General features: G+C 42.7%; 1 protein-coding gene across 1 annotated transcript in view; it reads right to left on the bottom strand.

The window, feature by feature from the left end:
- LOC144262421 (kinesin-like protein KIF28) overlaps positions 1–23,994 on the bottom strand; it is a 64,308-nt gene that overhangs the window by 25,169 nt on the left and 15,145 nt on the right. The window contains exons 5-15 of the mRNA XM_077812181.1: positions 23,459–23,683; positions 20,749–20,903; positions 19,953–20,064; positions 15,581–15,648; positions 14,399–14,555; positions 13,199–13,276; positions 11,359–11,449; positions 10,398–10,452; positions 8,774–8,897; positions 3,018–3,162; positions 188–306 (exon numbers count right to left, since the gene is read on the bottom strand). Coding sequence (XP_077668307.1) covers positions 188–306; positions 3,018–3,162; positions 8,774–8,897; positions 10,398–10,452; positions 11,359–11,449; positions 13,199–13,276; positions 14,399–14,555; positions 15,581–15,648; positions 19,953–20,064; positions 20,749–20,903; positions 23,459–23,683 — 1,329 coding nt within the window. The remainder of the gene's footprint in view (positions 1–187; positions 307–3,017; positions 3,163–8,773; positions 8,898–10,397; positions 10,453–11,358; positions 11,450–13,198; positions 13,277–14,398; positions 14,556–15,580; positions 15,649–19,952; positions 20,065–20,748; positions 20,904–23,458; positions 23,684–23,994) is intronic.

Raw genomic sequence — 23,994 nt, forward strand, 5'->3', positions numbered from 1 at the left:
TTAACTCTCTCCCCTGCCTGTCAGAGAGCTAGGAAGATGGGAGAAAGAGAAAAGACCAGAACACTGGTGGGATCAAAGTGCTACAAGACTCTCACACTGTTTGTCTGCAGTGTTCCAGAGGCTAATTATTAGTTTAAAAGAAAACTACAGCAGTAGCTGGGGAGGAAACGTGTATACTGCTACTTACCTTTTTCAACTCCTCGCTCATCTGATTTGCTTCTGCAACCAAAGGCATTAGCTTGATATAATCGTGGAATACTGCAAGAACACTAGGATCTGGTTTGCCATCCTTATGATTGACAACACCTTTAAGAAATGCAACATTCAATGTTAAACAGAGGAAGACGCTCCATTTTCAGGAAGAATTTAAACTAGGGTTACTCACGGAGGGCAAATACTATCAGAGAGAGTGTGTGTGTGTGTGTGTGTGTGTGTGTGTGTGTGTGTGTGTGTGTGTGTAAAATATTCCCCAGAAACCTTTATATATTTTAATATGTACTCAAAATCTGATATGGTATCAATGGCACGGCCATTCACCAGTCAGTTGGTCCTCATGTGCTTGCTAGAGATGAGTCACAGCTAAAAAGTCTGGACCCGGATTTAGATTTTAAACACAAGAAGTCTGGATGGATGTTTGGATCTGGAGTTTTGCTTCAACCCATTATGAAGATTTGCAAAATTTGGTTGTGGAGTTGGGTACAGTTTTCCAGCTTCCCTAAATTTTATAGGTGTTACTGTTCAGAAATATTTTTGGTTTATTATCTTTTGGAGAGAGGCAGTGATAGTAGTAATTAATATACTGTATTATACAGTTCCTTATCTCCCAAATAATTTTACAACTATATGGAATCACTGCACTTTTCTCTGGAATGGAGCCACCTGAGATGTGAAACATAGCAGCTGTTCAATAACATACAGCAACCTGACAACAGTTTAGCAATGGAGTCACATACAACAGTGTATTTGACTGAAACTGCAGGGAGCCATTTCTTTAAGAATGGTAAATTCCTACATTTACAAGTGCTTCTCAGGATTTCTCTGTTCTAATATCCACAAACCAAAATTTTGCCTTTGGGACTTGTAAGAGGGTGGGACTCACCCCTGCGGCACCTCCTGCTGGTCATTGGGAATTAGCTCTTTTCCAGCATGGAGCGCCCTCTGCAGGCCACACAACTCTGGCCCCCAGTGTCCCTCACAGACCCCGGTGCCCCTTTCTCTGGGGTTCTGACCCCTGACAGTACCCCCGCACTCTGCCTCTGGGTCTCCCCTTCCTGGGGAACCCCCAACCCACTATATGCACCTTGCCTCAGTCTGGGCTACTGCCAGTCATCACCAAGTCCCCACTCCCTGGAGCAGACTGCAGTGTAAAGGCCACTCATCATAGGCAAGGGGGGTTCAGACCTGCTGCTTTCCTCTGCCTCTCAGTACCTCTGTGGGGCTTGGACGAGGCCCTACAGCCTGGGGAGTTGCCAGCCTGGAGCGCCCCCGCTCAGCCTGCTCCTTTCCCAGCCCTGCACCACCCTCAGTACCCTGTCAGGCAGGGAGCCACTCCTTGGGCCTCTGGCTCACAGTCTTTTTATACAGGCCAGCTGGGGCCTGATTGGGGCATGGCCTAGCTGCGGCTGCTTCCCCAGTCAGCCATCCCCAGCCACAGCCCTTTCCAGGGTTGCTTTTAACCCCTTCTATTTTAGGAGTGGGGTAGCCACCCTGCTACAGGACTGAACAAGCACAAGTGTTCCTTTTAAAAAAAAAAAAGTACGAACATTTCATTTTAAGGAAAGACCTTTTGCAGTGTGATCTCCTAGATGCACTGCAAGACAAATGTAATTATATAAGAAAGTGGGAGCAAGAAGAGGAAGAGCAAATTTTAGGTGGGAGCTATTCGGAGAAGAGCAAGGAATAATTCCATTTCAGTAACAATATAAGAAAGTTACTATCAAGTTTTGTACCAGTAGTACACAACTCAGTAAGAACTGAAACAGTTTATCACAACTAAGTACAGCTGATTGCAGGAAGAGTAGTGGAGCAAGGGGAAAGGTACACCACTTCTGGTGCTCCTGCCCACACGAAGCCTTCTGGAAGATAGCTATAGAAGAACACACATCATGGATTGCTCACTGGACAATCTTGACCTCTCAGGGAGCAATCTTGTGTGGACTTCTAGTCTGGGTGTTTAGGTTATTAAAAATAAACTGATCTAATTTCTTATGCCATGTCTGCACTGCAGCTGTGCTGATGTAATGTAGTTGATTCCTATCTCGAAGGAAGGGGTTTTTCCATGTAGGTACTCCACCTCTCCAAGAGGTGGTAGCTAGGTCAACAGAACTCTAGTCTACAGTGAGTGCAAGGTCAACCTAACTCTAACCCATAGGGTGTGAGATTTTTCACAGCCCTGAGTGACAGCTAGGTAAACCTAAGTTTTAGGTGTTGACCAGGCCTTAGAAGCTGGTGATTGCTGCTTACTGGGGAAGTTTGATTTTTTTTTTTTTTTAAATAAATACTTCAAGTACTTTTGAAATAACATGGGAAATCCTGGTGAGTAATAAATTGACATATACTTGAAATGAGAGATAATTCTGGGAGACATGACAGGCAATCAATTAACTTATTCTGAGAGACTATGCAAAAACTCAGAACATCTTTTGTTTATTCACAACGGTACAGTATAACCCCCCAAATATACACTAATGCTACAGGTGTTAGGTTTTAAAAACACGTACATGGATACTGGAGACAAAACATACATAATAAATATTGTTTTAATGAATGAATTAGCTTTCTCTGTGTATTAGAATAACTTCTAAAAATCTAAAATGTAAAACATTTACAAAATAGAAGAATTTGGGGAGGTAAAATGCGATTGGTAGGCTCTCATCTTTCCCATGAGGCAAAGTGCAGCATCAGGACCACATTAAGTCTAGCTGCAAAAAGGAAAGGTAGATTTAGAAGTACTCTCCTCACACCCCCATTCACCTCACAGAACTATGTTAGCTCAGTACACAAGCAGTAATGCTTACCAAGTTTATCTACACTGAAGCCCTCTGCTGCTGCCAGCTCTGACTGAAAGAAATCATAATCATATCTGACCAAGTCCTCATTGGTGCGTTCTGCAGGAAATCCAACATAAAGGTAAGCACTGTTTGATCCCAAAATAACACGATCCTGAAGATTAAAGTACATGGTGCTGGTTAAACTCAAGGATGTGACGTTTCTCACTTCAAGTGCTTTCTTTTTATGTGTTTGCTATCTGCAAACTGATATGCAGAAAGCTGCTATCCCATAAGGAAGGCGAAGGGACTGAAGAAATGTGCTATCTGAAAGGAGATAAGAGTGAATATCCAGTATTCTAAGGGCTAGGAAAGGAAGTACCCTAGGATAGCTAAGAATGACAACAGGGTAGTGACTGAACAAAGCACTCTAGAAATCATAACAGCAATAAACATGGCAATAGAAGTTGGGAGAAACTGGTTAACTTTTCAGCCTTACAGCATTTCTGTAATAGAAAAAAGCTCCTGCTCAGTACTTTACATGTCTACTACTTATTGCTTACCAGAGTAAAAATGAAACTAGATAACAACTACTTGATGCTTCCATGAGTAAGACATTACTTCTGGGGAAATTCTGCGTCATTGTGCAATGCAGAATTTTGCAGAAATTATTGTTGTGCATTTAGAATTTCCTTTCTCCCACAGAAATGGACTGCAGTGCTGCTGGTCGCCACTAGGGGCTGCTGGACCTGGCAGAGCTCAGCTCGCACATAGAAGACACTGCTGAGGGGAAAGGGAAGGAGCTAGAGGGTTTGTGTGCGTCTGTATTGTTACAGACATACTTGCTGACAAGTATTTTGAAAGAAATTACCAAAATAATTGAAACTGGTGTAATTATGTAGTGTTATTTTGACAAAATCTGCAGAATTTAGCAGAACTTTAAAATATTGTGTGCTGAATTTTTAATTTTTTGGCACAGAATGCCCCCAGGAGTCAGACATGCATCTTAAACCATTAAACAACAGTGGTTAACATTCAGGTCTGTACTAAACATACTAAGGTTAACGACGTTCTTTTGACTTAAGCTTCAGTAGTAAAGAAAGGTTACTTACCTATAACTGGAGTTCTTCAAGATGGGCTTTGCATAGTTACACTTATGGGTACTGTGCCCCCTTGCGGCGGAACCCTCTTCTAGCAGTGTCAGCTAGAGCGCTTTCATGCCCCAGCTCCTCCCCTCAGCATCCCAATGCACTGAGGGTGAGACTATACAGGGGCATAACATGTTCTCCACCTCAGTTCCTTCCACCGCAAAGCCAGATACACAATCACGGGGACTCTGACAGAGGAGAAGGAGGGTGGGAAGTGAATATCCAGAGCCATTTTGAAGAATTCTGGTTACAGGTAAGAACTTTCATTTCTTTCTGAGCGGTTATGCATATTTCTAGACAGTCATTTCCCATTTTGCATTCGTGCAAGTGATTATTCCATCCTAAGAGTAGTACTTCGCATTTGTCCTTACTGAATTTCATCCCACTTAATTCAGACCATTTCTCCAGTTTGTCACTGTCATTTTGAATTTGAATCCTGTCCTCCAAAGCACTTGCAACCCTCTCCCATCTTAGTATCGTCCACAAACATTATAAGTATACTCTCTATGCCATTATCCAAATCATTTATGAAGATATTGAATAGAACTGGACCCAGGATAGATACCTGTGGGATCCTACTCAATATGCCCTTCCAGCCTGACTGAACCACTTATAACTTCTCAGAATATGGTTTTCCAACCAGTTGTGTACCAACCTTACAGTAAGTTCATTTAAGCCAGTGGTTCTCAACCTATTTATCATTGCGGGCTGCATGCCACAGGTTGAGAATCACAGTGTGCTCCCCACAGAATCCCCCCCACAAACCCCTATGCCCAGCGCCTCCCACACAGAGACCCCATCTGCAAAGTGAGACCAGGAGTGGAGCTCCAAGTGGGGTGGGCTGGCAGCAGGGACCCTGGACACCACTGTGTGGGGCCCAGCGGCAGCCCCGACACTGGACCCGGCAGCTCTGGACCCCGCCAAGCCCCACCACATGGGACTGGCAGCCCCATACCCTGCTGAACCCCATCACGCAGGGCCGGCTGGTGATCCTGACCCCACTGTGCCATGCCCTGCCGGGACGGGCAGCCCAGACTCTGTGGTGCTGAGTGGTCAGGCAGCCAGTAACCTGGATCTGCGTGGCCTGCGGCCTTTAGCACGCAGCTGTGGCCCAGCCATGTGCTAATTGGGCTGCACTCGGCCCGTGGGTTGAGAACTGTTGATTTAGGCTATATTTCTCTAGTTTGTTTATGAGAAGGTCAGGAGAGAGAATATCAAAACTCTTACTGGAGTCAAGATATATATTTCTTTTACTGCATCCCCCCATCCACAATGCTTGTTGCCTTGTCAAAGGAGGATATCAGGTTGGTTTGACACATTGATGTTGACTGAACATGACTGCTCAAGTGCAGACAGAGTTACAGTCAGATCATCCATACTGTCAGGTGAAGGGTCTGCAGGCACTGGTGAAAGATGCTGCCCCCTTCCTGGGACAGAAGATCTGGAGACAGAAAGAGACGTGTGAAGATTCCAGACAGCTGAAGGAGATTTGTGAACCACGGTTAACAAGGCCAAGCTCGGGCAATGGGCCTCATCCTTGCTTTGTCCTTACGTATCTTCCTTATCCCCTTTTGTATCAAAGGAAAAGGCGTACATTAAAACCTGCCCTCACTGTAGAAGGAAAGTCTCTAAACCACAATTTGAGGACTTCAATAGCTCAGACATAAGTTAGGGGTTTGTTACAGGAGTTGGTGGGTGAGATTCCATGGCCTGCGTTGTGCAGGAGGTCAGACTAGATGATCATAATGGTCCCTTCTGACCTTAAAGTCTGTGATTCTATTTGACAGAGACAGATTGTGCCTGCTTGCTCTGCAACAGAAATAGCACATTTACCATTGAGCCTTGTCACAAACAAGTCCATCATTTGTTGATCTCATCTGGAAAGAATAGTCTGAACCAGCTGATCCTTCAGGGATCATTCATGCATCTGGGAGCTGCTCCTGCTGAGACAATCTGCAACTACATTATTCCAGTACATTGATAAGCAACGTTCTTTCAGGAGTATCCCCCCCACTCAACCATTGATTGACACTTCCAACGTCACTGTCCAGGATGGACACTGAACTGCACACCCATGAGCATGTTCATCCTATTTGACCACCCATCTAGAGAGGCTATGATGTTCTGAGGCCTGGTACTCAACAGCTGAAGACTGTCCCAACTTGGGCTGTAAACCTGGGACATCTAGTGGGGCACAGGTCTCATTCTCAGATGGGCAAACAGAGTCACATATGTTCTGGCTGCCATAAACCCCATGAGACCCAGGAAGAACCTTACTCTCTGTCTGGGGCAACTTTGAATCTTTAATAGGCATTGCTTCATTCCGAGAAACCGGTCTTCTAGCAGCCCAAGCTGCCATAATGACAGAACACTCTGGAACCAAGGAGGTAGCTGGGACCAGAACAGAAGTTGGATCAGGAAACAACAACAGGTCTGAAGGTTCAATCATCAGATCTGAAGATACACATGGACTCATCTCCTTCATTATTGAAACTATAGGTCTCCTGTTAGGATCCATAGTGGCCCTAGCCAAATTAGACAGGTGCAAGAGTTCTTATGCATGGGAACTGGCATTGTTAACATTGGCCGTCTTGCTCCTATGCTTCTTTTTCGTTGATACTGCAGCATCTGAGGTTGAAGGCGCTAGCAGCCCTTGTTCAGAGGCACTGCTTATATCCATCTTCAGGGATCCAGAAGAGGCATTTGGAATCAATCCTGGTCCTGCAGCTGCAGAGGTACAGAACAGACAATGATGGCTGAACTGATCCCTGACTTGTTTTCTGGAACAGGAAGAATCTGACCACGCTGCCCTTGGACGTATCTCACCTTGTGGGCTTGACTGAGGGAGCGGCAGAAACAGAGTCTGGTCCTCATAGGGGCTGCAGCTTCATGCAACCCTGCAGTAAGCTAGAACCTGGAGGCCACTGGAGCTGAGGCTGCTTTTTCGACCTTGGAACAGATGACTGAATGGGTCCAGAAGGTGTAGCCCCGAGGGTTTCCTTCAGCAGAAGGAGCTGCAGACGAGCCTCCCTGTCCTTGTGGGTTCTGGAGGTGAAGGTCTCGCAGATAATAATGATAATAACAGATGATAATCAAGTTGGGCCATTTCCAGCACAAATCCAGGTTTTCTCACCCTCCGCCTCCCCCCCCCCAAACTCGACTCTCCTGCTGGTAAAAAAAAGGGGGGGGTGAGAAAACCTGGATTTGTGCTGGAAATGGCCCACCTTGATTATCATACACATTGTAAAGAGAGAGTGGTCACTTTGGATGGGCTATTACCAGCAGGAGAGTCGAGTTTGTGGGGGGGGGGGCGGAGGGTGAGAAAACCTGGATTTGTGCTGGAAATGGCCCAACTTGATTATCATACACATTGTAAGGAGAGTGATCACTTTAGATAAGCTATTACCAGCAGGAGAGTGGGGTGGGAGGAGGTATTGTTTCATGCTTTGTGTGTATATAATAAGATCTTCTAAACTTTCCACAGTATGCATCCGATGAAGTGAGCCGTAGCTCACGAAAGCTTATGCTCAAATAAATTGGTTAGTCTCTAAGGTGCCACAAGTACTCCTTTTCTTTTTGCGAATACAGACTAACACAGCTGTTACTCTGAAAACTAACTAGAAGAAAACAAGACCCGAGCGTTGAAGAGACAGGAAGGGTTCACATCTGTTCTGGCATGCAGTTGGGAAGGAAACAAGGTGGAGAGGGTATACCACCCCACATAGTCTCACCCTCAGTGTGTTGGGATACTGGGGGGTGGGGGTGGTGTGTGGAGTATGAGAGTGCTCTCGCTCAGGGGTTCTCAACCTTTTTCTTTCTGAGGCCCCCCCGCAACGTGTTATAAAAATGTCACGGCCCACCTGTGCCACAGTAACTGGTTTTCTGCATATAAAAGCCAGGGCTGGCGTTAGGGCAGGGCAATTGCCTGTGGTCACATGCCACAGGGCCCCCCTCCTAAAGCAATATTGGTCAGGCTTGGGCTTCAGCCCCAGGTGGCAGTGCTCAGGGCCCCAGACTTCAGCCCCATGCAGGGGTGCTTTGGCTTTCTGCCCTGGGCCCCAGCGAGTCTAACACTGGCCATGCTTGGAGGACCCCCTGAAACCTCCTCACGGCCCCCCCCAGGGAGCCCTGGACCCCTGGTTGAGAACCACTGTTCTAGCGGACACTACTTGAAGAGGGTTCTACTGCAAAGTACCACAAGGTGGCGCGGTACCCATGAGTAGGAATATGCAGAGCCACTCAAATAGGAGCTATGTATTTTTAAAAGGGGCAGGTACTCATTTAAAATGTACTGTCCCTAGAATACCTCAAGTCCCAATCCTACAACTCTTATTCCCACAAGTAATCTTTACTCAACATGAAAGTCACTAGTGCTATATTCCGGACAGAGATTACTCAGGCAAGTAAGGATTACAAGAATTAGCTCTTTTCTTCTCCAAAATACCTTTTTTTTAAATGGGTACCTGTCTTTTTAAAAACACATGGTTACTCCTGTTTATTAAGTTAACCTATTTATTAAAAGTTACAGTAATTATCTATAATGTTCTCCCTACTTAGAGAAACGATTTCAGGTTAGAATTTTTAAGAATCTTTCTGCAATCCTCATTCTTGATTCTTTCATTCTCCAGGAAAACTTACCAAATGCTGCAGTTTAGTTTTCATAGTGATGGGTACACCATTGACAACAACTTTGCACTTTTCCCGTGGCGTTATGGTAACTTTGCCCTCAGTATTTGTGAATGTAGCATGCTTGTCTAAAATGCTGAAAGATAAAATACTTTTTGCAATTCATGGATCTCTTAAGAATCAAGCTAAAAGTAAACATTTCCCATCTCAAAATCCTGGAAAAAAATATTTATTCTAATTTTGAAGATAGTAAACTTTTACTTGTATTCCAGTAGCTCCTACAATGTGCTAGGTAGGTACTGTCCACATCACCCAACCTGAGAGAAACTGCCTCTCCTCCACAGGACATATACCACGCTTGAGATCAGCAGAGGCACCAAAACTGAAGCTTCCTTGGAATAGAACAGAAGTCGCTGCTGGCAGGGCATTCTTTGAGGGCCCCATGACTTTGGGATTCAACTCCCTTAACTTGGTGCAAAATAGCATAAATCTGTAGACCCTCAATGCATTTTGCAAAGCCTATTACTGTTGAGCAGGCATTTGGCAAGGGCTGATCTGGCTGGTGGTGGGGTTTCTTTCGGGAATTTGGGTGAGGAGATACTGATTCGGTTTGTGATGCGATTTGCTGCTGGGTGGCTATCTGTACAGGGGAGAACGTGCTGCAGTTGTAGATCTGTAATGATGTTTGTTGTGTGTTTTTATTTGATGGCAAGGACACCCAGAATCCGGGATAAGCCTTACTGTGTATCTATTTAAATCCAAATAAATAAATACCCTGAAGAACTCATGAGCTAAGGCCCTGTGTAACATGTAACATGATTTAATTGGGGATCAGTCCTGCTTTGAGCAGGGGGTTGGACTAGATGACCTCCTGAGGTCCCTTCCAACCCTGATATTCTATGATTCTATGTCACACAGTTGCTAAAATCAGTTCAACTCTATTGGCGTTAGCAATGGTGGAAGTATAATGTAGATGTGCTGCTGGCATTTTACATGCTGCCTCATCGAAGCCTGTTCAGATCAGGTCTAACCGACTTTTTTTTTTTTTTTTTTTTTAAAAAAACACAAAGTTTGTCTCTCACCCTCATGTTTTGTCATGTGTTTTGTGAGCTGCACTGTCTCAAAAGCATGCAGCTACCTTGGTGGGTTATGATGCAGCCACTGAGGTAGCTGGTTTTGGAGCGGCTGATGGCCTTGAAAACATGAGCTCTAAGTGGCTCAAAAGCTTGTCTCACTCACCAACAGAAGTCGGTCCAATAAAAGACATTACCTCGTGCACCTTGTCTCTCTAGCTCATCAGGACTAAAGTCCCCAAATTAAGAGTAAATCAGTATTTTTGAAGTTGTTGTATAGGTTTTTAGCTTTATGACAATTCAATAGCTGAACTTTGAATTAAATATTGAAATTTAACTTAACACTTGTTACAGTTTTGAAAAGGGCATTTTTCAGAAACAATACATAATACACTCAATGAGTTTCCCCCTAGCCTATTTTTCCTCCATTCTTCATAAAATGGGTTCATGGTACAATAGCCAAGTTCTCACAGCTCATATATACACAATATAACATACATTCCTCTGGTTAAAAAAGACACAGGCTATTGTGTCTTGTCTCTTACTAATGTATATATACTTACCCTAAACCTTTAAGGGTTATTGCATTTGAGGCTGACTGACCAACATCACATGAACCTGAAAGAATTAAGTTTTTGGCATAAGTGATGTGCTCTGGGTAACAACAGTTACACTCACCACTTAAAATAATTGCATTTCAACTTTTTTCTCCTATGTGAATCTGATGAGTTGTGCTTGACTGAGAGACCTGTCATGTTATTGCTATTATCTGAATATTAAATATATTTTTAATGCTTTTAATGTATTCTGGGTCCTGATTTATATAAAAGGTTCCACACTTGGCTTCTGATTTTGCACCCACAAATAATTATGGAAGCATTTTATAACATTTAGAAATGGAGCTATTCCTGACACAGAGGATATTTAGTCTTGTGGACTAAATGCCATGTGCACAACGCCTAATTGGTCTGTGAGCTGCCTGATCCTCATTAGTTGAGCCAGCCCTTCAAACTGCAGCTCCTGAAAAGAAAATGTTGCTAGTGGAAGAACCAGCGTTTTGTAGGCAAAGGAAAAGAACCAGATGGAATCAGGTGACAAATGGTGGAAGCTGGATCAGATATCAATAAATTAACTTGCAAAGTGACAGGCATATTTCCAGCTATTAGTGACTGACACCCAGCAAGTCTCAGATGATTACTTTCACAGGTTAGGTTTATATTGTATTTTAATACCCGAAAACATTCCTCTAATTTGAATCCTTTTAAGTGAGCTTTGCCACATTAACAAACAAAAGGAGCACGTTTGACAGCGGAAAAAAACAGCTTAGACAAGATTAGACCCTGAAAAAACACGACAATCTCATTACATGTATGTGTGGCTGAGCAACACGATACTTGAGCATATATTAGCACAACAGCATTTCTGTTATGATGAATCATAAGGTACAGAAAGAAGCATTCCTACGAGCTATGTAAATTCGTGCAGCTCTTAATACTAGAATATGAAGCAAATACAATAGAGTACCGTCCTGAATGAAGTGCTTGAGAACCCCGGAGAGCTGAGGGTCTTCATTGATATTCAAGAGATATGGGAATGTCTCCATCATCCGTCTCTCCTGATAAAGAGTTCAGATTCACATTATTTTAGGGTGACATGTTGGAAAGCGCCAAATGACAGCTGATAATATACATGGAGGATTACTTTTTTCCTCTTTTGTTAAGGAGATCATAAACACTGGCTGTTCAAGGACATCCTGAAAAATATCTAAATACCAAACATTCACAAGACTAAACAATAGATAATAAATTGTCACACAAACATTTCCCAAAACACAATCAAACTGTTTTTCAAAAAATGCCCAGATGCTACAAAGGTGGAACTATAAAAGTAGGTAGAAAAATGGTTAGTTTGATTAATGATTCAATTACAATTCATGTTGTTTAGGTTATTACTAGCCTCACTTCAGCTTTAGTAAGTTTTAGAAAGATGCAGACAGTTGTTTTTACATATTATACTCATGGATTATGTTAGCTCACACTCTGTTATTGGTGGTGCTGTTTTATATCATGAAATAAAATATAGGCTCAAAATGAGGGCACTCTTTAGGAATTTCCCTTTGGCCTACTATCTGTTAAGTGGCATAGGCATAATATTTATTATTATTCATTGTTTGTATTGCAGTAGCATCCAGAAGGCTCAGTCAGGATCAGAGTCCCACAGGGAGAAGCACTGTACAAACATTCTGTCAAAGATCGTCCCTGCTCCTAAGACCTTACAGTCTAATTTAAGACTGGACACAAAAAGTGGGTGTAACAGTGAATCAGAAAGAACAGGGGAGGATGCATGAAACAGTAATAAGATACACTGATGTAGGCTAATTATGCAGACAGCTAGATAATTGTGAGCAAACTTTTAAAAATACACTATAAAATATAAATAAATATCATGTATCCAAACTGGCCATCCATGTAGCCATTATCAGTTGGCAGTTACCGTGTGTGTCATAGTAGAAAGGGGTCTTGAGGCGGGATTCAAAGGAGGAAATGGTAGTGGCTTTGCTGACTAATTCAGGGAAACCATTCAAAACAAAGGATGTCTTGGAAGAAAACACAAAGGTGATTTGGGAAGAAGGCGGCACATGATTGATGGAGGCGGACTTCATCAGCAGATTGCAGATGACAGGAATGAAGAGATAAGACGCAAGAGACAATAAATTGGGAGGGGCTAACTTATAACTTGCCATAACATGGATCTTCCTATCGCCTCTCCTTCCCTTAATTCAAAGGTAAGATGGTATTTTTAAATACATGCCAAAGCTTTCTTCATTTGGGAAAAAAAGTTTAGAAAAAATTTGTATTAAGAATGGTTACTTTTAACACTCCAGTTAAAAAAGTTATATTATTTGAAAGAATAAGTCAGAAAACATTGTAAATGTTTGTTAAACTTAGTTACTCATATTTCATTTAAAGGGGAAATCTTTAGTTCTATCCCTCAGTGCTTGGAAGTGATACAGGCCTGGGTCTTGTAAGTTTTGTACATAACTTGATTTTCTTTATATACAGATGCTGTGTTTCCAAAAGTAACCACTCCTCCTCATAATCAGATTAAATGGAACAATAATGGCTATAAACAAAAGATGTTATAACTGATTATTATATAACACAGTTTAAGTGGCGTGCTTTTGCAATTTATCCAAACTTAAAGGCACAAGAAGAGGCAATGCTATTTAGAAGAAAAAAAAACTTCAAAAGTACTGTATCTTTTAAAGCAAGCCAAGTGTGGACAGACATGGTAGCCAAAGGAAGACTAGAAAGGAACTATAGTAAGTCTATAATTCACACTGCCCTTTAAAGAAAAAGCTTACCTGAGTAATTGCAGCATACTGCTGTTCCCATTCCTTCCGAGCTTCTTCCAGCCGATATTCCCATGTTAGCTGAATAGTCTGAATCCGCAGTTCATTTTCAGCCAGCAAACATTGCAGCTCTTCTGGAAGGGGAGAGAGGGAGGAAATTTCAGCTAGGATGAGTGTACATACAAAGACACAAAACCCCCTGTGAATTTAATCTTCATTTATTAATTTTTAACTTCCAAAAGAAGTACCTGTTTTGATAATGTCTGAATAACCATTATAAAGTGATTAAATCATAATATAGCATCTCCGAATTTACAGATAGAAATACAGGAGCTCCGTTAGCTCCCTCTGTTAATGCAGCAACTTTCAGATGCAAAGTTTAGAAAGCAAGCTGGACTCTTGGCAGTCCTCTGCTAAAGGAAAAGAAAAAGATCTAAATTCAGAAGTGTCCTTGGAATGGTCTTTCTACTCTTCTTGGATGTGTCAGATAACCTCTCTGTGACTGACTCCCATCTGTAAAATAGAGATGGTACCTGCCCGCCTCACAAGCATGTTGTGAAGATTACTGCTGCCAACCCTCATGAGTTTATGCTAGTCTTGTTACATTTGGGGGAGGTGTGTGTATGTGATTTTTTTTTTTAAACCCCAACTACTGGAATCATGTGATTACATGAAAATCTCAGCTTTTATATTTTTAAACAGTTTTTAGCCCTTATGGTTGTGGAGAAAAATCTGAAAACAAGAACTGGGTATACCCTGAAGGTGCAGAAACTGGAAGCAAGTAAAAAGAGTATACACTTTACTATTTCAGTAAAAAGTCTCATGATTTTTAAGCCAATCTTATGATTTTTATAGGGCTTGACTCATGGTTTTTGAACGCTTGAGATTGGCAATAATGGGTTTAATGTTTTGTAAAGTGCTTTGACAGCAGCTGATGAGACATGCTATGCCAGTGTTAAATATTTTTAGTAATATTACGTGACCATCTGTAAAACTACATATGCACGATAGCTTTACCTTGCTCCTTAGAGGGTCTCCAACTTTCTCTTTTGTCCAGTTCAGAAGACAGAACGTCTCATGAACCTATCCCTCCTTTCAACTCTACCAGTCCCCCTTTGCTGTTAATGCCATGGGCCACTAGAAAGGGTTCCAGATGCCATTTTGAGAAAAACGGATGCATCTGGTACTTGTAGTTCCTTTAGCACGATTAACTTTGTAATACATACTGGTTTCATCTGCTACTGTTTTCCCAGAGTTTCCAAGCCCAGTCAGTCTGGACAACAGTTTGTTATTTTCCGCTTTCAGCTCCATTATATGCTTCTCCATTGGACTTGCATTTATTACTGCTTTGTTCTTGATCTTTTTTGTTCTTTCACATATGCAAATATGAAAAAAGAAGAAGAAAAAAAAAGAGGCCAGTCAGTTATTACACCATGATGCAGCCAGCCTCAGCACAGAGCCTTGACGGGCGGAGAAGAGCTTTCCTAGGCAAAAATGCTTTTTTCCTATTTTTTTCAGAAATATTAAGTGGAGTTTTGGAACTTTACAGATAAAAACACCAGCACTTTCTCAGGTGCTGCAGGCATACGAGGTCTTCCCCTGCATTGGAAACAGGAGTCCCAGCCCTTTTTTCCCCTCTACCAGCACAGTAACCATCCCCTTCTTTCCCAGCTGGCTCTTTTAGTAGGGTCTTATTGCAGTGGTACAACCACAAAAACAAGATGTCAAATCAGACCAGGAAGTAAGAATGCACTAAGTCTGAAGTCACACAGAAGACACGAACAGGATAGTAAGAAGTTGGGTTTGCAGGGACATGCTCTCACATCCTCTCAAGCAGTTGCACATGTGCCCCACTGCTGGCTGCTAGTCCAATTCTCAGCCCAGGAAACATCAGGGGGAGGCAACATGTGCATGCTGCAGCAGAGACTGAGAAATGGGGACTTCCTGGTACAGAGCCCACAGCAGACCTATGCTGAAAGACTGGATACTTAGGAAAGGTAGGGAGTGAGTGAGGATGTCTTGGGAGAGCAAGGAAACCTCTTCAAAGAGTCATAATTGGGGTTAGAAGATGATTAGGAGGGTGAGGAAGATAGAGAAGTAAGCTGGAGTGGAGTAAGAGACATATGTTGGAGGTCCAAGGTTCCCAGGACAATATATAACCACCACTCTCCGTACAATTTAGTGATCAGAAACCTCACTCTTAATGTCTAAGGATGAGCTCCTAATTTACTACTTCAATCCACTGCTTTTGTTTATTCAAGTTTCATACACTTTAAAAACAGTTTAAAAACACTGCAGTCTCTTTTTATTTTGCCTAGGTGGTCTGGCTGCATCTTGGACCCACAGCAGAAATGCAAACAATTTTACAGTTCCTGAAAAACCACAAAACTATACCTCTCAGCATATCGTAATGTTGACAAAGTCTCTTCATAGCAGATGTCTGCTGGACTTACAGCTGCAATCTGTGAATACATACAAAAAGTGTTAGTACAATTTAAATTCCCTATTTGAGTTCTGTTTATTGGTTTTACAATCACCAAAGATATTAAAGATCAGAGAAGGTTTACAAAGGACAAATCCATTGGTTAGCCCCTTAAACATAAAGAGAGTCCTTAGTGTCACTAAGACAGCAAGTCACTTTTTGTAATACAGAAATGATGATGATGATGATGAAGAACCACCACCATCTGTAGAGGTCGTGCAAGGAAAATGAAGAGAGAGATTTTAAACAGATTAACCTAGTTTGTACAAAATTAGTCATGTGGGCCTAGATCCTGAATACCCTTATTTACACTGGTAGTCCTTACTCAAGCAAATAGTTCCAAGGCTTCAAAGGGACTACTCGTATGATCAAGATCACGTGGAGAATATGGCCTTTGGTTTGTTTCACACTCCACCGAGGAACGGAAGACTCAAGTTTGAAGAAAACTGGCTCAATAATTTAAAAGTTATGAAAATTTAGACGTCAGCATTTTCATGCATGCACACCAGCCCCTTCCGATTCATTTTCTTGCTACCCTCACTTAACAGCACTGTAGAAATGGATAGTCAGCTGGAGGCAATGACAGAATCAAGGGGAGTTCTGCTTTATTTAGGATGGCAAAATCTGGCCCACGGCATGGATGATCAACAGTGGGCTCCAAAGAAAATAGTCGAGACCAGTTTTCAAAAGGCCATATACAAAAATGTGCATGCACTTTTGTGCACTCATGCAAATTCCACTGTGCTAGCAAACCTTGATTTGTGCACAAAACCTTTGTGTGTGCAAAGGTAGGTATGTGCAGGATGCTGGTACGTTTTTAAATCTGATTTTCAAATGACTCAAATACTGACTAAGAAAAGGGTCCTTTTAAAAAAGCCTTTCACTTATCTTGAAGTATAGATCATAAGCTTCATTGTTTACTTTATTTTTGTGTTATAAAAGCAAAGAGACTTAAAAAGGAATGGTTATAGATATTACTGTACAGGCCACACTTCTTGAGGGAAGCGGGGTCAAAAGAACATGGCCTTGAATCTGACAGTGCACATAAGGGAGGGTGTTCTCAGAATTGCCACACTTGGTCATTGGGACAGAAAGTGAGCGAGCAAGTAAGCATGAGGATGACACTGCAGCCTCATGGTTAGAGCTCTCACCTGGAAGGGGGAGGACCCAAGGATCCAGGCCCCCTCATCCAATGGCTTTTAAAATTATTTATCCAAAGTGGAACTGCTTCAAGAGGAGACAGAGAGCCCCACATCAGAATAACCCATAGCCCCGTGGTTAGAGCACTCACCTAAGAGGTAGCAGATCCCTGTTCAAATTCCTTCTCTCCTTCAGGTGGAGGGGGTACTTGAACTGGGGTCTCCCACATGCCAGGTGAGTACCATAACCATTGTGCTAAAAGATATGAGCAAGTGCTTCCTCCTTCCCTGTCCTCCATGCCCAGACTTCTTGCTAAAAAAGCATAAGCACCTAATGCCAAGAGAGGGTTTGCAGCTGAGAATCTCTGAGAAGCTGGACGTGCACAAGTCCATGGGGCCGGACGAGTTGCATCCGAGAGTGCTGAAGGAATTGGCGGCTGTGATTGCAGAGCCATTGGCCATTATCTTTGAAAACTCGTGGCGAACCGGGGAAGTCCCGGATGACTGGAAAAAGGCTAATGTAGTGCCAATCTTTAAAAAAGGGAAGAAGGAGGATCCTGGGAACTACAGGCCAGTCAGCCTCACCTCAGTCCCTGGAAAAATCATGGAGCAGGTCCTCAAAGAATCAATCTTGAAGTACTTGCATGAGAGGAAAGTGATCAGGAACAGCCAGCATGGATTCACCAAGGGAAGGTCATGCCTGACTAATCTAATCGCCTTTTATCATGAGATTACTGGTTCTGTGGATGAAGGGAAAGCAGTGGATGTATTGTTTCTTGACTTTAGCAAAGCTTTTGACACGGTCTCCCACAGTATTCTTGTCAGCAAGTTAAGGAAGTATGGGCTGGATGAATGCACTATAGGGTGGGTAGAAAGCTGGCTAGATTGTCGGGCTCAACGGGTAGTGATCAATGGCTCCATGTCTAGTTGGCAGCCGGTGTCAAGTGGAGTGCCCCAGGGGTCAATCCTGGGGCCAGTTTTGTTCAATATCTTCATAAATGATCTGGAGGATGGTGTGGATTGCACTCTCAGCAAATTTGCGGACGATACTAAACTGGGAGGAGTGGTAGATACGCTGGAGCGGAGGGATAGGATACAGAAGGACCTAGACAAATTGGAGGATTGGGCCAAAAGAAATCTGATGAGGTTCAATAAGGATAAGTGCAGGGTCCTGCACTTAGGACGGAAGAATCCAATGCACCGCTACAGACTAGGGACCGAATGGCTAGGCAGCAGTTCTGCGGAAAAGGACCTAGGGGTGACAGTGGACGAGAAGCTGGATATGAGTCAGCAGTGTGCCCTTGTTGCCAAGAAGGCCAATGGCATTTTGGGATGTATAAGTAGGGGCATAGCGAGCAGATTGAGGGACGTGATCGTCCCCCTCTATTCGACATTGGTGAGGCCTCATCTGGAGTACTGTGTCCAGTTTTGGGCCCCACACTACAAGAAGGATGTGGATAAATTGGAGAGAGTCCAGCGAAGGGCAACAAAAATGATTAGGGGTCTAGAACACATGACTTATGAGGAGAGGCTGAGGGAGCTGGGATTGTTTAGCCTGCAGAAGAGAAGAATGAGGGGGGATTTGATAGCTGCTTTCAACTACCTGAAAGGGGGTTCCAAAGAGGATGGCTCTAGACTGTTCTCAATGGTAGCAGATGACAGAACGAGGAGTAATGGTCTCAAGTTGCAGTGGGGGAGGTTTAGATTGGATATTAGGAAAAACTTTTTCACTAAGAGGGTGGTGAAACACTGGAATGCGTTGCCTAGGGAGGTGGTGGAATCTCCTTCCTTGGAAGTTTTTAAGGTCAGGCTTGACAAAGCCCTGGCTGGGATGATTTAACTGGGAATTGGTCCTGCTTCGAGCAGGGGGTTGGACTAGATGACCTTCAGGGGTCCCTTCCAACCCTGATATTCTATGATTCTATGATTCTAAGCAGAGAGAGGTGGCTCCCTCCAGCCTGGACTTAGTCACCTATCTCCAAGAGAGTGGTGGGGCTTAGGACAGACCCTTCGCCTTGGCATCTCTGATTGGCTAGCTTAGATGAGGCACCATTCTAGCTTTTGTGAATCCAACTCTTGAGGCGCTTCTGTCACAATATAGTTGCCCCCCCCACCCCCCCGGAGGAGGGTTGGGGGCCGGGTAGACGCTAGCCTCATATGCTGCTAATGCTTTTGTAGGTAGTGGAAAGAATGTAGGAAAGGGTTAAAGGTATGAATGCGGACTGAAAGGTTCTTTTGCAGGTTGTAAAAGGCCGGGAAGGGGGAGGAAAGAAGAAAAGAACAGGTTAACTTGATGTTCCAGCTACACCTGAAGATAAGAAACTGACTCTAGCCCAAGGCCAGCCCCCCCGACCAGCCACGAGAAAGGAGAGTTGTTGAACGAAATGCAGGGCCCTGGAAAAGGAGCGAGATGGCGAAGGCCATCAGGGAACAAACAGAACTGTCTCACAACCCTGAAACCGGTGTGTTTTGGGAAAGGTGAAGAAGCCACGGAAGGCTGGTTTGGGCTGGCACAAAGACCAGCAGGAACAGACGTCGTGGACTGGAACACCCACAAAGGAGCCCAGGACTTAAAACCCTCCTGAGAGCTGGAGCAATTCGGAGATTGGCAGCAGACCCTGGATGACCTGTGCGCACAGGACAGAACTCCCATCCACCTCTCCCCCTCTTCTTCTTACGTTACACCCAGGCCTGGCCCAGCCTCGGGTAGTGTGGGTGTGAGTATGAAAGTGTGTTAGGGCTTTGGGAGCTAAGGCTTTCTTCCTTCCTCTGAGTGATATGGGGAGTACCCATCACACTCCGTTATTTTATTATTTTATCAATAAAGCTTTAAAACACAGACATTTGGTGTGTTGTGTCATCTCCTCCCTTAACGATCCTGTGGCCTAAGCCTGATCACCCGACGCCTCAGGCAGATTAGTAACAGAAATCTGTCACACTTCTCCCCCCCATTCATCCTATAGGGAGCTGAGGTGCCTAACCCAGGCTTTTGTGAATCCCAGTGATTTTCTAAGTGCCTAGAAGTTAGGCATGATGATGCTGTGCATTGTCACACCTAAGTTCCTTTGGGAATCTAGCCCACTGTGCTCCTATTTTAATAAAAAAATACCAGAACCCAATTTCTGAGCAAGTCAGTCAACTTTACCATGATAGTCCTGCTGTTCCCCCCAAGAGCCGACTGTAGGAGTTTTGTTAGAACAGAGTCTCTGTATGGGATGTGTAACACTTTCTTCCCCATAGCCACCTCAGCCAGAGCACTAAGGGAAAAATGATTGAGTGAGTAAAGGGTTAAACAATACTCCTGACTATAAATCTAACTAAAGAACAAGGAGAAATACTTTCACTAGCTGTACCTGTGTAGACGCTTCACTATATTAGCTCGTGGTACCATAATTATACATCATATGTTAGCTAATCTATAAAAATAATGGTCAAGATTTTCAAAACTAGTAACTTGGGATGCCTCCATTTGAATTAAAAGCACCTGATTTATTTAAAAGGTGCTAAGCAACCACCCTCAGAAAATCAGGGCATTTTAAAGGTGTCTCAAGTTGTGTGCCTGAAAATTGAGACACGCAAAACTACTAGTTGCTTTAAAAAATTCTGACTAACCACCAAGTGAGGCAGCACATTATGATTTCTCTCCCCAGATCTGACCCAGACGCTGAGCTCATAGGCAAGTCAATGTATATTCTATGCTTCAGTTTCTCCACTTTTAAAATGGAGATAAAATTACTCACCTTTCAGGGATGTTGTGAAGCTTAATTTATTAATGTTTATAAAGGGTTTCCAGATTGCTCCATAGTATGCACTGTGCAAGTGCAAAGAATTATGTTAAGCTTACTAGGTAGAAGATACAAACTGAGGGGAGGCTGCCATTCCTACCTTTTGAACAAACAAACACTATTTATGTGCCACTTGCAGAAAGGTCCCTGTTGTACCTGATGACGTTTCCCAAGGTGGTTAAACTCAGATTTACACGTGTCCCTTCTCTCAGTCTGTCCCCTTCAGAGCCTGAAGACTTTTGCCTTTCACTTCCTGCCAAGTCCACCAGATTTATAATGGACTGCTTGGTGATATCTTCATCTAGAAAAATCTGAAAGAAATTCCATCAGTGAAAGGAAAATGAGGTATTAGGCCATATCCTTAAAATCACAGCAAGGTACGGCAACCTAAAATCTCTGTGGATAGTCTGAGTAAATATATTGTGATTATGTACTGGCATTAAGAAGCAGAGAATTATTGAAAATATGGAAAGTAACGTTATGGCTCAAGGAGAATGAACTTTTGTGTAAAAATTAAGCAAGACACTTAAGAAGGGTGGGGGTAGGAAGATAAATTCATCTGTGATACAAAGAGTTACATCCATACCAATGGACCAGCATCAGCAGGGGAGCAAACCACAGTGTACAGAGAAGGAGAGTATATAGAAGTTCAAAGAAGCCTTTGAAATAATACTTGCTAAAAGACATGTCAAAGCAAGACTTGCCCAGCAAAACAAATACCATACTCAGACACACTGGAACAACGGACACCTAAAGGAGGTTGCAATAATCTTGGCCTTGCCTGCATTGGGAATTTGTTGCAATTCCAGCAAATGATGGCCAGACACAGTTGTAGTTTCATCAGTGCATGTGTGGACAAAGAATGCCATGGCTGGCACAAGTGGAGCTTATCCTTGCAATAAGCCATTTGTGACAGCAGCATCACTTTTGCAATCCAATGCCTGCACTCCTATAGCTCCATCTGCATCTGAGTCCATGTAAGGAGGAACTCCCTGCAACCAGCTTGATAGTGACAGGCCTGTTGTCACATACAGCTCTGTGTAAGGATGATCACAGCAGTGAGAACTACAGCAATTACAAATTATTTCCAAATCACAGAATGATAGTACTGGAAGGGACCTTGAGAGGTCATCTAGTCCAGTCCACTGCACCCATGGCAGGACTAAGTATTATCTAGACCATTCCTGACAAGTGTTTGTCTAACCTGCTCTTACAAATCTCCAATGATGGAGATTCCACAACCTCCCAAGGCAATTAATTCCTGTGCTTAGTCACCCGGACAGTTAGGAAGTTTTTCCTAACGTCCAACCTAAACCTCCCTTGCTTCAGTTTAAGCCCATTGCTTCTTATCCTATCCAAAGAGGTTAAGAACAACAATTTTTCTCCCTCCTCCTTGTAACCACCTTGTATGTACTTGAAAACTTATGTCCTCCCTCAGTCTCCTCTTTTCAAGACTAAACAAATGCAATTTTTTCAATCTTTCCTCATAGGTCACGTTTTCTAGACCTTTAATAATTTTTGTTGCTCTTCTCTGGACTGTCTCCCATTTGTCCACATCCTTTCCTGAAATGTGGCTCCCAGAACTGGACACAATACTGCAGTTGAAGCCTAATCAGCGCCAAGTAGAGCAGAATAATTACTTCTCGTGTCTTGCAACACTCCTGCTAATACATCCCAGAATGATATTTGCTTTTTTTGCAACAGCGTTACACTGCTGACTCTTATCTTGACAGGTTTCAGAGTAGCAGCCGTGTTAGTCTGTATTCCCAAAAAGAAAAGGAGTACTTGTGGCACCTTAGAGACTAACCAATTTATTTGAGCATAAGCTTTCGTGAGCTACAGCTCACTTCATCGGAATGCATCTGATGTAGCTCACGAAAGCTTATGCTCAAATAAATTGGTTAGTCTCTAAGGTGCCACAAGTACTCCTTTTATTTTTATCTTGTGATCCACTATAACCCCCAGATCCCTTTTTGCAGTTCTCCTTCCGAGGCAGTCATTTCCCATTTTGTATGTGTGCAACTGATTGTTCCTTCCTAAGTGGAGTACTTTGCATTTGTCCTTATTGAATTTCATCCTATTTCCTTCCGACCATTTCTCCAGTTTGTCCAGATCATTTTGAATTTTAATCCTATCCTCCAAAGCACCTGCTACCCTTCCCAGTTTGGTATCGTCCACAAACTTTATAAGTGTACTCTCTATGCTATTATCTAACGTAAGTGAACCCCCAAACAGTTTAAGACAGTGGTTCTCAACCATGGGTACATATACCCCCTGGGGGTACACAGAAGCCTTTCAGGGTGTACATCAACTTACCTAGATATTTGCCCAGTTTTACAACGGGCTACATAAAAAGCACTAGTGAAGTCAATACAAATTAAAATTTCATACGACCTGTATAGTACCTAGAACAATATAGACACTGAAATGTAAGTACAATGTCTATATTCCAATAGATTTATTTTATAATTATATGGTAAAATGAGAAAGTATGCCATTTTTCAGAAACTGTGTGCTGTGACACTTTTGTATTTTTATGTTTGATTCTGTAAGCAAGTAGTTTTTAAGTGAGGTGAAAGTTGGGGGTACACAAGACAAATCAGACTCCTGAAAGGGGTACAGTCATCTGGAAAGGTTGAGAGCCACTGCTTTAAGATTCTATTAAAAGATCACCTACTGTAACATACTAGGAAATGTGGTCAACGCATATAAGGAAAATGAAGGGGCTTTGAATTTGTGTCTGCAATGAACTTAGGAGAATTTACCTTGTGAATTTAACCTTTCTTGCAGAATTAGTTAAATAAGAATTTTAATCTTGTGAAACAAATATTCTGAATAGTGGAAATAGGGCTTCCTCATACTGAACCTGTTTGAATTGGATGGTAATGACCATGTGAGATCGACTGCTGGTAGCATTCATGCTGGTTGAAGCTGTGGTTCTTATTTTAGTTCCTTGTTCCATTAACCTCTCAATTTGTGCGTAGCTGTCACAAGGCACCAGTTTCAAACCATCCACATAAAAGCCTTGTTGCTGGTCTTCTCTAACCTTGAGTCCACCGGGTTTCTTGGTTTCAGATAGTAAATCTATTACCTACGGAGAGGCATTTACAGTCAAAATGTGTTACTGGATACAGCTATGTAGTGATTGAAAAGAACGTGAAAACAAAGAAGGTAAAATATCTTTCAAAGTCAAGAAATGATAGCGTGATTTTGTAAGTAGCAAGCGGTAAAGCAATTAACTATACAAATACTGTTTATTACCATCTGGCACATCATAAAACCACATCTAGTTGGTAGAAATGCTTGTTACTTTGAATATATAACACAACTGTCATTTTAATATGTATGGAATTGTTACTCTCTGCACATTAATATGAAATGGCAATCCTCTAAGCATTCTGA

This window comes from Eretmochelys imbricata, chromosome 3, assembly GCF_965152235.1.
Source record: "Eretmochelys imbricata isolate rEreImb1 chromosome 3, rEreImb1.hap1, whole genome shotgun sequence".
Classification (NCBI taxonomy): Eukaryota; Metazoa; Chordata; order Testudines; family Cheloniidae; genus Eretmochelys; species Eretmochelys imbricata.